Here is a 13,411-nt window from a genome sequence, read left to right on the forward strand (position 1 = left end):
TCCAGCCGTAAAAGTAGTTTAAAAAGACCGAGCAAAGAAACCCCGCTGGCGTCACCGACAGCTCCGCGATTCTTGGGAAGCTTGCGGGAACATCATTCTTCCGACCCAGCTGATCCCACTGCTGTATGTTCAAAGTTCCCGCAACGCGACCGACTCGACCGTACGATAGGAACCGTCCAACACAGAACACATCCGACAAAATGCCTCAAGCCCAGCCCGAGTTGAAGAAGGTATGTCCTTGCGATTGGCACCCTGCCGCTTCCCAACTCAGAACATAAGCTGATGTTGCGTTGTAACAGTACATGGAAAAGCGGGTATTCTGCCAACTGAACGGCAACCGCAAAGTCATTGGTATCCTGCGAGGCTATGATGTACGTCGAACGCCGCTCTTTCTTATATAATGTCACGGTGGCTAGGGGCATGCGCTGGGATGGGTCGATATGGAGTTATCTTGGGCGAATACGGGCTGCAGAGTACTGACGTATGCGCTGCTAGGTGTTCATGAACATTGTCCTTGACGAAGCTTTCGAGGAGAAGCCGGGTGGTGAGAAGGCTGCTATCGGCATGGTTGTATGTGGATATCTTGCCCAGTTTCCTGAATATGGGAACGAGGAGCTAACGGCTATGCAGGTCATTCGTGGTAACTCGGTTGTTATGCTCGAGGTCAGTACACTGCCATTCACTATGGTATTTATGGAGATACTAATCTTTACTACGCTATAGGCTTTGGAACGTATCAGCGACAAATAAACAGCTGCACTGGACGGAAACTCAATGTCTTTTTATACCTTCTCTGTGGGATTGATTTAATGCAATAAGGAGTTCACGGGTCGGTTGCTCGCACGGAATGATCGATGACATCTCGCTTTCCAAAAAATCTTCTTCAATTCACAAGTAAAGCCTACGTGCGCCATTCTGGAAGACCAGATATGACACTTTCAGGGGAGGGGGGGGTATATTGACCCGCAGAAATGATCCATGACCGCTATTATCATCTATCATCTCTCGGCAACAAACCAATGCCCAAATCCCACCAGCAATCGCATAGCCCACGGAACCAGATACCCTGTGGAGATAACCCAGAATAAAAGAATAAAAGAAATCGTCCGAGAGACATTAAGAAGAACAAGAATCTCAATGCAAACCCCGCGCCATGCATCTCCTTGACCTAACCCCCCCTGCCCTAGTCCAAACAATGAAGAACGAGTTACACGAGTGAAATTGGTATCTAGAATTTTATAAAGGCGATCGATCACTTCGGCTTCTGGCCGAACTTCAATTTCAACTTGAACCCACCGCCACTGGGCGTGGAGGGTGTAGATGGCGCAGTCGTCGTCTTCGGCTGCGCCGGGGGAGCAGGTGATGATAAACTGGGAAGATGAAGTCTTGGAATCTGTTGCGAGGTCGGTTTCGGGCTGGGTGCTGGAGCACTGGAGGTAAACTTGGATTGCTTGAACGTGATACGGGGGCCAGGAGGTGGCATCCCCTGCTCCTCTCGCTTGCGTTTCGCAGCGGTAGGATCTTTGGTTGGTGTAAGCGTCGTGCGAACCTTGTTCGACCGGAAGAAATGCATTCGTCCCTGGGTGATGTCAGCAACGGCCCAGCAGAAGTTGGTATCATGGTACTTACTCTTCCGAGATGCTTCACGCTCCAATAGCGTGGGTACTTCAAGGAGACCATCCGAGATGTGATTGCGTCATACAGAACCCGACAGAGATCGGTGAATTCGGAGAGCTCGAGTACTCCAATGCAAGGGGAATTGCACGCTGCCCACAGAGACTCCTTCAGCACTTGATCGCCGGAAATCTCCTTCTTCAGGGCACTCAAGGCTCCGGTAACTGTTTGTCTCCGGGCAAGGTCGGCCTGACGGACCTCAGTCGAGGACTCTTGCTCGATAATCAGGTTATCGGCGGTGTCCGTAGCGGGGGCTTCTGTATTCGCTTCGCGACCGAAGGCAACTGGAGCAAGGGCTTTTCCAAAGAGGCTGTGAAGCCGGCGCCTGATGCAAGCAGAAGAGTCGCTCGACATCGTGAAAATGAACCATCGGAGTAGTTCCGGGTTCCGGAAGATGTCCAGCTCGACCAAGCATTCAAATGCATCCAAACGAAGCAGGTCATACGTTCCAGCGCGAGTGTACGGTAGGAATTGCATGATGTCAAGCTCCAAGATCTTGGCCTCCATGAGGCGCATTTGGCAGCGTAAAGCCGCCCGTGAGTAGACATTCTGGAAAGAGCTCGACCATTCGTCCATCCTACGATACCTATCGAGCTCGGCTATGGCATCCTTCTCCAACTGTTCCTCTGCCTGAGCCTCCAACACACGCTCCATATCAAAATCGTCCATGACATCTGTGGATTCCTCGATTTTGCCCAGCATGGCATGGCATAGCGATTCCATCAAGGTCGCGACATAGAAGTTATCTGAGTACTGTCACAGCATAAGCATCAAGCCATAAAGGCAGTGCGACAATGACTCACCTCGTTGTTGGAGTTATCATTGAACTTTAACTTGTCAAACAGAAAACGCTTGACCCGCATCGGCGTTTTGCCGCTGGCGTCGCGTATCTTTGAGATGGCCTCTGGAATGACTAGCTGGAGAACATACGCTGCCCTGTCGGAGAAGTCGTTCGAGCGAGTCATTGGGGACCCTGGAAGACAGAACAGTTCTTGAAAGGCTCTCTCAAGATGGAACAATCCCACCCACTTGGTCTCTTCCGTTGCGTGCTTCACCAAGGCCCGGGCGGCAGCGACCCGTATGCCGTAGAAGTATCTCCGATCCATCAGCGTTCTGACAAAGATGGTGGAAATGAGCGAGTGTGATCGCTGAATTGCCATATATTGCAAAGACTGGTGATGTCAGTGATGAGCACAAAAGGGACAAAGGGCGCGACTGACCTCCAGCTGGGCTACGACATCACGATCCTGTTGGAGCTGGGAAAGGTACATGTACCCCGGCATCGCCAACGAAAGCTTGCATATCCATTCAAAATCTGCGTCCATGCGAATCCACTCATAAGACTCCTGTCCCATTTTGTCTTCATCCTCCTTGCTCCATTCCGTGAGTCTCCATTCACTCATCTCCTCTTCGCTCTGCAGAACATCGCCAAGACAATAAAGCAGAACGTCTTCCTGCACTTCAGCATTAGGGTCACTACCTGTTACGGCCGCCGCACGCTCCTTTTGCCGCTTGTTCCTCTTCAGGCGCTTATATTTGGTATTATAGGGGATGTCGAACTTGGTAACACCCTCCTTAATTTCGACGATATGCTCATAAGGCGTACCGTCGGCTTCGTGGATTCTTATGGTCATGGAACCCGTAAAAACCGGCTGGACAATTCCAGCATACACGCCTCGAATTTCTTCTTTGACATCCCGCATGAAAGCATTCTTATCCAAATCGCGCGTACTTGAGACGTCGGCCTGTACTTGCCGAATCATCATCTCCACGACAAGCTTTTTCTTGTTGAATCGCTGTGTTGCTTGGAACCGTGGACATCCAGCACCGTACACCCACTGTTGGAAGAAGGAATCCAGCTTGGCGTGACCAAGCCGCTCACATGTTCTTTGGAAGAGCGAGGTGGTGACCGCGCCATTGGGTATATCGCCCATCCGGGAATTCAGGAAAAGGCGAGATATGATGCGAGACATGGTTGCCTTGCCGCTCGCCTTGGTCAGTCTGCGGTCCAAAATGAAGAGCACGAGCGGAGCCTTGAGTGCAATAAAGTCGATTTCAGACGAGTCTATTTGGAGAATGGTTCCCATGTCGTAGAGCGACGGACGTTCGTAGTCCAGTTCACATACTCTATCAGACATCTGTTTCAATCGAAAGCGATATTCATTATTGCCGCAAAGCTTCCTCATGAACGTGTCCGTAATATACCAAGAAACGCCGACGGTTACCCAGGTGTCGGTCGGCTCCTTCGGGACGATATTTACGCCAATCCACTGACACGACAAGGCATAAACTAGACTGCGGGTGGAGTCATACATTGGGTCGATGATATCTTCGGGGAACAAGAGGTGGCTGCTGCAGATCGACAAGCAAGCCGTTGGTAACGTGGCTTCGGGCGAGTCGTCCACAAAGCATATCTTGTAGCTAGCGAAAGGGTAGGAACCGTAAGACAAGGAGAAAAAGTCAATCGCTTTCGCCATAGGAAAGCAGGTATTTCTGACTTCGTCCCCTCTCCCTGGGAGACAGAACGCATGCAGTGGGATAGCATTAAGACCGAGCTGTTCATCTTGGTCGCTTTCGCGGAAATCAGAAAGGTTCACGTATTCGAAAGGGCCAACGGCAAACCCAATCTGCTGAGCAGAGAGGGGTGAGTAGCACGCGAACGAGACTGTTTTCTTGGTGGAGTCTCTTGGGTCGATGATCTCATCCGTCAGGTCCCCGGAACAGACCACAGACAAATCCAGTGTCTCATCATCCGGGGCGATATATCGTTCATGCCCCGCTGGTCTCGAGCGACTGGAGCCGGATATGCCGGAGTGGTCTCGGGGCTTGCGATCAAACATATCGCCTAAGGAACAAGGGCACTTGATTGAGATTTCCCAGGTGCATCGCGACGAGGGATCGTCAACACACGGGAAAAGAGGGCACCCGGCACCGTATCCCAGAGAGTTTGTTGTGTAGGCGTGGGGGTAGCGTCTGTCGCCAGTTTCTAACCCGACAAACTGCAGCCCATCCCGTATATTATCAATGACGAATTCGATATACATCGTCAGTGCTGTGAATCGTGGAAGCGACGACTCGGCTGCTTTGGAGCTTAGAGGCCCTTCTGCATCATCTGCAGAGCCCGTAGCGCGTAGTGTCATTTGATCCTGGGCTTCGATCGAGGAGGGATCCAGTTCGTCAATCCGAACGCTCTTGGGTATCGTCACCAGTAGATCAGGCTCCGGAGGAGTTTTGAGCAGTCCCTCTATCTTGGTCGAAAGGCGCTGGTGATAATGAGGGCCGTACATTTGAAGAGACTCGTATGGGTCGGCATATTTGACTGTCGGTACCTTCCCACTGACATTCAAACGCCTCAGCTCGCCTTGTCGGAAGTTCAATCGGATAACGCGGAGATCTTTGAAGTGAGGATGGATCGTGATCTCAGTCTTGCCCTTGAGGCTTTTGGTCGCAAAATCAATCTCTAGCTCGACCTTCTGATGCGCGACGGTAAATCCCAGCTCTGGCCTGACCGGCCCAGCTGGGGTTTCGACGACGCCTGGCATGGCGCAAGATACTCAGTCGTGCACTGCGCCGCGTGCGCCACGCTGACCATCTACCGTCATGTCCAGGCTCCAGGAGCGACAACGTTCCCCACCCAGCTGTGTTTCTCCTAGTTGGCGCTCAAAGTGATTGGATTCGATATCAGTGGGTATGGGCGAAGAGAATATTGATCGAACAACTGGAGCTTCTACGGCGGGGAACAACACCCAGGAAAGCGATCGAGGGAATCGTAAGGCTGGGAGAGGGCGGACACGGAGGCTATTGAATAGGAAGGTGGTATGAATAGGACAGAGAGATGGATTGAGAAGTAACACTGGGGGAGATAGACGACCTCGGATCGTCCCTCCAACGACCATCAAACAGCACGCAGCACTTTTCTTCCATGTCGCGTCTGTTGCGGTCGGAAGCTTGCTGCGGAGCTCGCAGCGCCACGTGATTCCGATCTGCCCGTTCCTCTCTGGCTCTGGCTTGCTCTCTCCCGTGCTCCGTTCCGTGTCCGCCGCATCGCCAACCCGTTCGATGGTTCGACCCTTTTTTTACTTTTTTTAGTCGTGGATTCATTCCCCTTCCCCTGGCATCAACTTTTCCCCCCCCAGCCTTGTCGCATTCCCCTTCTGTATTTGCCCGTCTTTCTTCCGCAATAGACTGTTCACGTCATCTATTGACCGGCCCGTTGGTTCTTTCCACCCCTCGTCTTGTCCCTCTACTAGCTGCATACCGCGCGATGAGCCACGTTTGACTCCCATTTCTAAGAATCATTCTGTGGAACATTCCGGGGGTCCTTCGAATCCAACATGAGTATAATATTCAGGAGGATCCAAGGTTCGTAACGCTCTGCTGCAACAAGACCGTAACCGTAGAGCTAATCGGCGTCGCGCGTTGCATAGCGATCCAAGACTCGCTTTCCGACGACATCCTGTTGCCCCTCAAGAGCTACAAATACTCGAGTGTCGACAAATCCTACATCTCGAACTATATTCTAAGACACTACGTACTGCCGCCCTGATCCGGTCCTTAAACCTGCGGTGCTGACATGGACGGGTTAGTGGAATGCCTTCGTCGAAGTACTGCCGCTTTGGCTGGCCCCCAACATGGTGACTCTGTTGGGGTTTCTGTTCATTGTCGGCAATGTGATGCTCATCGAAGTATACATGCCCGATCTGGTCGGACCGGTACGACCACCCCGCGAAAGCCCCCGTACGTTCCATCGAGGCTAATCGAACGTCGTAGGCTCCCTCCTGGCTATACTATAGTTTTGCGTTTGGCATGTGGATGTAAGTGCATAGCCAGCCGGTGGAGTGACCACCGCTAATGACGTTTCAGGTATTCCACGCTGGACAATGTCGATGGAAAACAAGCGCGCAGAACAGGTACCTCCAGCGGGCTGGGAGAGCTTTTCGAGTAAGTGACCATGGTACGAGAGTGAGAAGGGGCGCTAACGTTCCATAGCCATGGAATCGATTCTTTGAACTGCACTCTGGCTAGTCTTCTCGAGACCGCCGCCATGGGTTTCGGTTCCTCCCAACTGGGAGCCTATACTGCTCTTGTCCCGTGCCTCGCAATGTACTTTTCGACCTGGGAAACCTACCATACCCACACGCTCTATCTGGGCTACTTCAATGGTCCTACTGAAGGACTTCTGATCGCGATCGCAATCATGATTGCCTCTGGCGTCTATGGCCCTCAGATCTGGTCCCGACCGATCGTGGAGTTCTTGAACTACCCGCAGATCTTCGGAAACAACTCTGTCAAGGACCTCTGGATTCCCATCCTCCTCTTGTCTTTCTTCCTTGGGCACCTGCCGGGTTGTGTCCTGAATGTGGTTGCTGCTCGCAAAAAGCAGAATCTGCCGATCGCGCCCATCTTCAAGGAATGGATCCCGATGGTTGTCTTCACTGGTTGCAATATTGCTTGGCTTTTCTCTCCCTATTCGACGCTTTTGTCCCAGAACCGACTGGTTCTATACTGCTGGACTATGTCGTTTGTCTTTGGGCGCATGACCACCAAGATCATTCTCGCCCATTTGCTGAAACAGCCATTCCCCTATTGGACGGTGTTGCAGGCGCCGCTCGTTGGCGGTGCTATCCTAGCCAACCTTCCCCGCCTGGGATTCCCCATGGTCAGCTCCGGGCTCGAGCTTCTCTACCTGCGTGTCTACCTCTTCCTTGCCTTTGTTGCATACATGCACTGGGCATTCCTCGTGATCAACAGAATCACCACTTTCTTGGGGATCAACTGCTTGACCATCCGTCGTGATAAGTCGACAGCAAGAGACCGCGCCTATCGTGAGTTTGGTGAGGTCCAGCCGAATGTCCTCAGCCCTCTCGCGGACCCCAGCAAAGGGGGCATCAAGGCCCATTAAGCTCGATGCCCCAGTATAATACGTGGTGCTCATCGGAGCTGAACAGAACCACCTTACACACTGCTTGTGATTTTCCAATCTGTTGTCCAATCAACCTCTCCCGGCATCCGCTGCGGAGCCCACTCTGCGCGACTGGACTTGAGGACTACCTGATGATGTCAAGACCCGAGCTGTGACGTTGTTTTCCCCCTTGCCGGTTTTCTTGGCGACGTATATGTCTTCCTATATCTACGATTTTAATGTCTCCCTTGGATTACGCCACCCGCACACAAGCTGATGAACTTACGACTCGCGTGGATGGATGACGCGGACGAATGATCGCCGTCCATGATCAAGCTTTTTCGGTATATATAGTTCGACGATAGACAGTGTACTAGTACTTAATGCATGATAGAGTTCCTGTACAATGTCTTCCTGCAAGGCATGCCGCTAAGACCTTCTAGACCAGATGTAGAATCTCGTTGGAATGTGCAGACTACTACTACCTACCTACAGCGGGGACCCAGCGTGAAGGATCTTGACATGGCACCAGTACTTGCAGACCATCGTCCCCACTCGATGTGAATCAAACTCCTTATCCATCTGCGCGAAGTGGAGCATTCTAGGCTTGATAGTCTATTTCTCTGATCGGACCCTAGCCGTTCTATTTGTTCATTGGTATATATATTCCTTGGGTCTCAACCCGCCACATCCTTAACTTCTTCCCAGTCCTGAACTGCAGTCCCCAAATATGTGTAATACTAGTAGTGTGACTCTATATATCATCACTGAAACAGGAATGGCCGTCTCAAAACCTCCCCCTCCCCCTCCCCCCTCTCCGGATCCGACAACGTATAGCACAACACCGCATGACGCCCATCCCCAAGCATCTCCAACGAAATATTTCTGACACGCGCATACTCCGGCACAAACCCCGCAACTTCACCTTCCGTCTCGATCGCGACGACCTGGCGCGCTAAACTGGCAAAGAACCTCGAATCATAGGGACCTTCGCAATGCGGCCACGAGTCCAGGAGACTTAATGCTCGTTGGCGAGTGGGGAGATGTCGACAGCGGAGACTTGTCCAGCCCAGGGGGGCGATGACGCCCATGTCGGTGACGATTTTGGAGAGGTCTCTGCCGTATTCGGCGCGCATGCTGGTGATGATGCGGTCGCAGAGGTCCACGAAGGTTTGAAATTGGGGGAGGTAGGTGTCGTAGATGAGCTCGGAGAGGCTGAGCATGGTTTGTAGGTCGACCATTAGGACGAGGTGGTGGAGGCGGATCATGTTGATGCTACGGGTTTGCTTTGGGGTGGTTTGGGGTGGGGAGTGGGAGATGAAGGATTCGAAGGCGGAGATGTGGTTCATTAGTTGGGTTCGGATCTTTTGGTGTTGGATGGAGAGTTGGAAGATGTCGGTTTGTGGGTTCCTGAGTAGTGGTCGGCAGGTGGTTCGGAAGCGGAAGACGATGCTGGCGAATGGATCGAGTTTGTCTTTTACTTCCTCTAGACTGTTGAATGAGTAGTCCTGGTCGAGAAGGTCAGCGGCGAGGTATCCGTTCTGTGCGCCCAACGTGGTGACGGATCCGGAGACTCTGAAGTGTACTGACTGGGCGTCGAGCTGGGCGAATGTTCGTAGTAGGGCTTTTTCCGTCGCGGGGCCATTGGCTGGCTGGTGGAGGACCTTGGACATGACAAGAGCGCGTGCTTCTTCGCCCTTGTGGTTCGCCAGAACATGGAGTCCGTTCTGGAGATGAGCGAATGCCTTTCCGCGATTGCCTTGGAGATACTCGAAGAAGATGAAGGTCACACAGCACATCAGCACGGCTAAGCGCGCCTGGGGATCGTTCGACTGCAGACGCCTCTGTAGGGCAGCAATGGCTTTGCTGTACTGCTCGAGGGCGAAGCGATGGTGATCGTTATGGTCTAGGTCGACCTTCTGCAGCGGCATTCCCTTCGCTTCCGAGTCTTCGTGCAAGGCACCGAGAGCAACGACGGCATGACACACTGCGGTCTCAGCTTGGCTCATCTGGAGGACCAGTCGCTGCCAAAGCTCTGAGTCGAAGAATCCCACCATCCTCGGTACGGTGTGGGTCTGGAAGTATGTAAAGCACCGCCGCTCGTCTGAGCTCATCCCGGGGAGGTTGATCCGGAGCTGAAACTCTGGGGAATTGGGCAGACGCCCGACTCTTGGGAGTCGGGTGAAGTCGTAGCCATCGCACTTTCGCCCGGTGGAGGTGCAGTTGTTGCACAATCCTGGACTCTCGTCACATTTGATTCGTCTCGTCCGGCAGGTTCGACATCCCGTTCTGGATCTCGGAGAATATAATCTTCGTTTCTTGCGTTCCATCCCGGACGGTCACTAAAGCGTACCCTGCAGGAACAAGGATCAGGACCCTGAGTTAGGGATGAGTCAGATCATGCCAGCTCACTAAGTCACTAAGTCAGAGGTAGTTGGTTAGTTATCTGCCTTAGTAATGGAATAGTGAAGCTTTGTTGGTCGACCGATGGCCACTAACTCAATATGCGAAGCCGGTAGCAGTACTAAGGTAGCGTAGCGCTTTTTTCCCAGGGGCCGGCCGCGTCTTACTAGTATTTTGCCAATCATCGTCAGTGAATTCAGCCCATCGGTCTGCAATTCTGCTGCAGCCCATATCAAGCTTATCCTTTCGCGATAAGGCTGAGTAGACTGATCTATGTCATGATCCCTTTCACTGCCGCGTTGTAGCGATGGCTGCCAGCACAGTATATAGTGGTCAAATCCCAGGGACGGTCGTCTCTGCCGGTCCGTCATCGCCATACATATGCATGACTGACAAACGAGGTTAAATCGTAAGAAAGATAAGAGAATCATTGATAAGAACGCACTGATGCTGTGTCACTGGCATGGGGTGGTGTTGTGCAGGTGTCTCCCCGCCATCCCACCGTCGCAACAAGCAAGGCTCTTCCTCTGCAACTCTCCTTCCGTCTCAACTCCCATTCGTGCCCATAAGTCTACTGGCCTCCCCCCGCCTGTACTTAATGTCCCCCGATGGCCGGGATGATCCCTACTACGGAGTCTGCCTATGCAGGACCGGAGGCCTTCCGTGTAGGCGAGTAAGTTAGTACGCGTCTACACCTATATATAAGGGTATGAGCCACCTGCTCAGTTTCCGCTTATTACTATTGTCAGTCCTAATGTCATTGGATTCAGTCGAAATTCTTGATATCGGAACTAGACGCCTACGTAACCTTCTGCTCGGGCAATCGAGAAATGCCTGCCAGTGATCACCGTCTTGATATAATTTACTACACGGTCTACAATCCAGGGTCATAATGGACAACACTAAGACACTTGCCGTACCTGTGGCCCACCCCGTTGGTGATACTGGATCTGGGCCTATCCAGGTCCAGAATGCAGATGAGCTCCGTCTGGCGCAGATGGGTAAGCCCCAACTAGCGGGATCTTTCATCTCTTTGTCTTTAACAAGTGTACTACTGATGGCTAAATAGGCCATAAGCAAGAGCTGAAACGTCACTTCTCAGTATGGGGGTTGATCGGGATGGCCGCAAGTTGTACTGTCTCCTGGACTGGTGAGTTGCGTACCACTCGTCATATACAGCAGGCAGGCTGACGCCATCACCAGCAGGACTCGGTCTCGGTCTCATCACTTCCATCAACGCTGGTGGACCCGGTGCGCGTAAGAGCCCTCCAATTCATTACACTACACCCTGCCATGATAATGACATGTCCAGTTATCTACGGCTTCATCCTCGCTTTTGTACTGCAGTGCTTCCTAGGGACATCACTCGCCGAGTTTGTCTCCTCATATCCTGTTGAGGGTGGGATGTATCACTGGACTGCGGCCATTGCTCCGAAACACTACAGTGCTTCGTTGAGCTTTGCAACTGGCTGGAGCGCGGTGTTTGGTTGTATGAACCCATGCAACATTCTCCTGCTTCCTGCAAGCTGACCGCTCTAGGGATATTCATGACCGCCTCTACGAACCTCCTCTATGCACAGAACTTTACAGCCCTTGTTGCGCTATACAAAGCTAACCTCGTGGTGCAGCCCTGGATGACCTTTGTCGCGTACCAAGGGTTCAACATCATATCCTGCGGAATCGTCATGTTTGGCAATAAGTGGATGCCCGCAATCAATAAGTTCTCAAGTTAATTCAGCCCCCAAGATATCAAGATTCTGCTAACTAAACAAGTGAAGTGTGCTACATTCAAGTAGCTTGGTTCACCATCTTGACCACTGTCGCAGTGGCCGCCCCAAAGCACAACGATGCTAAATTCGTGTTCCAGACCTGGATCAACAAGACCGGCTGGAAGAATAATGCCATCTGTTTTATAACAGGCCTCGTCAACCCATTGTACTCTCTAGGTGGATTAGATGGAATCACCGTATGCATTCACTTATCACTATACACGAACCTATCAACTAACTCGAATCCACAGCATATTACCGAGGAAATGCCAGACGTAAGTAGAGCATACCCACCGCGAGCCCAAATAACCAACTCAGACATGCAACCAGCCAGGAAGAAACGCCCCTCTAGCCCTAGGTATACCCAATCACTCTATACACTTGAAGACTACACCAACACCAGCCTCATAATAGCATGCACCCTCGCTATAGCCTTCATCACCGGTTTTTCCTTCCTCCTCAGCCTCATGTTCTCCGTCCAAGACTACTCAACACTCGCCAACTCCCCTAGTGGGCTTCCCATCGCCGAGCTCTTCCGCCAAGCAACCCAAAGCCGCGGCGGTGCTTTTGCCCTCGTCTTTCTTCTTTGTGTTGCATTAGGACCATCTGTGATCGGCTCACAGCTGAGTATGACTCTACATTACCCAATTCAAACAAATCCGCCCCGATACTGACCATAGACCCTCAGGCACCGGACGAATGCTCTGGGCCTTTGCCAGGGACGACGGCCTCCCATTCTCCAAATTGTACGCCACGCCACCCCATTCTACTTTTAGACATTCCCAAATTGACCATATCCAGGTGCTCAAAAGTAAACCCCCGCTTTGGAGCCCCAGTCAACGCCCAAGTCTGCGTAGGCATCGTCATTGCCGCCCTCGGCTGCATCTACCTTGGATCCAGCACCGCATTTAACTCGATGATGAGTTCTTCCGTGTACGAATTACCCGGGCCTACTACCATCTTTCTCTTGAACAAGACAGACAATACAACCGGTTTATTCCTTCTATTATTTCCATCCTTCTTTGATTTCTAACCACCCTCCCTACTGCAGAACAATCAACAACATCGCCTACCTCGTCCCGATCCTCACGAACGTCCTCCTCCGACGGAAAACCATGCATCGTGGACCCTTTTCATTAGGATTTGTGGCAGGAATGACAGTGAATAGCATCACCGTTGCATGGTTAATCTTTGCGATTGTGTTTTTCTCGTTTCCGTATGCTGTGCCTGTTACTGGTGAGTTTACTCCTCTTTTCTTATCTTGCTTGGTATTGATATATCTGTGTCTTTATTTGTGTCTGAGCTCATGAATCATGTTGTCGGTGTAGCCTCCAACATGAATTATACATGTGTTTGTGTAGGTGGGTTCTTACTTCTTGAGTTAATATGGTGGATTGTGGCGGGGGAGAAGTATTCGCGGGGGATGCAAAAGGCAAGGGAGGAGGAAAATGCCTCGCAAGCAGTGCTGGTCAATGACAATGTAGGAAATAGGTAAATTAGAATGGTGATTGAGGTTGATTCTTTTGTGTTGAGAGCTTCGACTCGTTAGATTGTGGCTATATATTAGGATTATGATATGTGGGCTTTTATACTGCATGAGGCAGAGGCTGCTGTGCATGCATACATAACCTTGCTGCTAAATTAAGGATACAGTGCATTGCGC

The 13,411-nt window shown here is 51.7% G+C and overlaps 5 protein-coding genes across 5 annotated transcripts; 3 read left to right on the plus strand and 2 right to left on the minus strand.

The window, feature by feature from the left end:
* The first annotated feature begins 98 nt into the window (after positions 1-98).
* BO80DRAFT_423049 (putative small nuclear ribonucleoprotein SmG) lies at positions 99-1,109 on the plus strand. Its single transcript, XM_025718953.1, has 5 exons — positions 99-230; positions 300-371; positions 496-570; positions 631-663; positions 724-1,109. Exons 1-5 carry the CDS (start codon positions 201-203, stop codon positions 748-750), a joined length of 237 nt encoding a protein of 78 aa, XP_025577940.1. The 5' UTR covers positions 99-200; the 3' UTR covers positions 751-1,109.
* On the minus strand, positions 900-5,594 carry BO80DRAFT_376780 (transcription initiation factor TFIID subunit TAF2). Its single transcript, XM_025716671.1, has 4 exons — positions 2,895-5,594; positions 2,478-2,846; positions 1,630-2,427; positions 900-1,579 (listed from the first exon to the last, which is right to left on the minus strand). The coding sequence occupies exons 1-4, from the start codon at positions 5,214-5,216 to the stop codon at positions 1,253-1,255; spliced, it is 3,816 nt and encodes a 1,271-aa protein (XP_025577941.1). The 5' UTR covers positions 5,217-5,594; the 3' UTR covers positions 900-1,252.
* A 123-nt stretch (positions 5,595-5,717) lies between these two features.
* BO80DRAFT_423051 (sn-1,2-diacylglycerol cholinephosphotransferase) lies at positions 5,718-7,978 on the plus strand. Its single transcript, XM_025718954.1, has 6 exons — positions 5,718-6,036; positions 6,102-6,205; positions 6,261-6,386; positions 6,445-6,488; positions 6,538-6,615; positions 6,664-7,978. The coding sequence occupies exons 1-6, from the start codon at positions 6,009-6,011 to the stop codon at positions 7,574-7,576; spliced, it is 1,293 nt and encodes a 430-aa protein (XP_025577942.1). The 5' UTR covers positions 5,718-6,008; the 3' UTR covers positions 7,577-7,978.
* A 362-nt stretch (positions 7,979-8,340) lies between these two features.
* On the minus strand, positions 8,341-10,051 carry BO80DRAFT_500391 (Zn(II)2Cys6 transcription factor; the record flags this gene model as incomplete). The annotated part of the gene is made up of 1 exon (XM_025724233.1): positions 8,341-10,051. The coding sequence occupies exon 1, from the start codon at positions 9,904-9,906 to the stop codon at positions 8,341-8,343; it is 1,566 nt and encodes a 521-aa protein (XP_025577943.1). The 5' UTR covers positions 9,907-10,051.
* Positions 10,052-10,871: 820 nt separating this feature from the next.
* BO80DRAFT_349531 (putative choline transporter Hnm1) lies at positions 10,872-13,243 on the plus strand (the record flags this gene model as incomplete). Its single annotated transcript, XM_025715509.1, has 13 exons — positions 10,872-10,980; positions 11,049-11,129; positions 11,183-11,236; positions 11,292-11,468; positions 11,519-11,707; positions 11,758-11,945; positions 12,000-12,023; positions 12,079-12,106; positions 12,163-12,375; positions 12,437-12,494; positions 12,550-12,681; positions 12,800-12,984; positions 13,077-13,243. 13 exons carry the CDS (start codon positions 10,872-10,874, stop codon positions 13,241-13,243), a joined length of 1,605 nt encoding a protein of 534 aa, XP_025577944.1.
* Positions 13,244-13,411: the final 168 nt, after the last annotated feature.

The sequence above is a fragment of the Aspergillus ibericus genome (assembly GCF_003184845.1).
Source record: "Aspergillus ibericus CBS 121593 unplaced genomic scaffold BO80scaffold_9, whole genome shotgun sequence".
In the NCBI taxonomy this organism is placed as follows: Eukaryota; Fungi; Ascomycota; class Eurotiomycetes; order Eurotiales; family Aspergillaceae; genus Aspergillus; species Aspergillus ibericus.

Excerpts from the sequence above, each read along its gene's own strand:
- BO80DRAFT_423049 (XM_025718953.1), top strand. The coding sequence starts at position 201 with ATGCCTCAAGCCCAGCCCGAGTTGAAGAAG. Across the intron at positions 231-299 it reads CCCAGCCCGAGTTGAAGAAG|TACATGGAAAAGCGGGTATT; the intron begins GTATGTCCTTGC and ends GCGTTGTAACAG. Across the intron at positions 372-495 it reads GTATCCTGCGAGGCTATGAT|GTGTTCATGAACATTGTCCT; the intron begins GTACGTCGAACG and ends ATGCGCTGCTAG.
- BO80DRAFT_376780 (XM_025716671.1), bottom strand. The coding sequence starts at position 5,216 with ATGCCAGGCGTCGTCGAAACCCCAGCTGGGCCGGTCAGGCCAGAGCTG. Across the intron at positions 2,847-2,894 it reads ATGTCGTAGCCCAGCTGGAG|TCTTTGCAATATATGGCAAT; the intron begins GTCAGTCGCGCC and ends TGACATCACCAG. Across the intron at positions 2,428-2,477 it reads ATGATAACTCCAACAACGAG|TACTCAGATAACTTCTATGT; the intron begins GTGAGTCATTGT and ends ATGCTGTGACAG.
- BO80DRAFT_423051 (XM_025718954.1), top strand. The coding sequence starts at position 6,009 with ATGAGTATAATATTCAGGAGGATCCAAG. Across the intron at positions 6,206-6,260 it reads ACTATATTCTAAGACACTAC|TGGAATGCCTTCGTCGAAGT; the intron begins GTACTGCCGCCC and ends TGGACGGGTTAG. Across the intron at positions 6,616-6,663 it reads GGGCTGGGAGAGCTTTTCGA|CCATGGAATCGATTCTTTGA; the intron begins GTAAGTGACCAT and ends AACGTTCCATAG.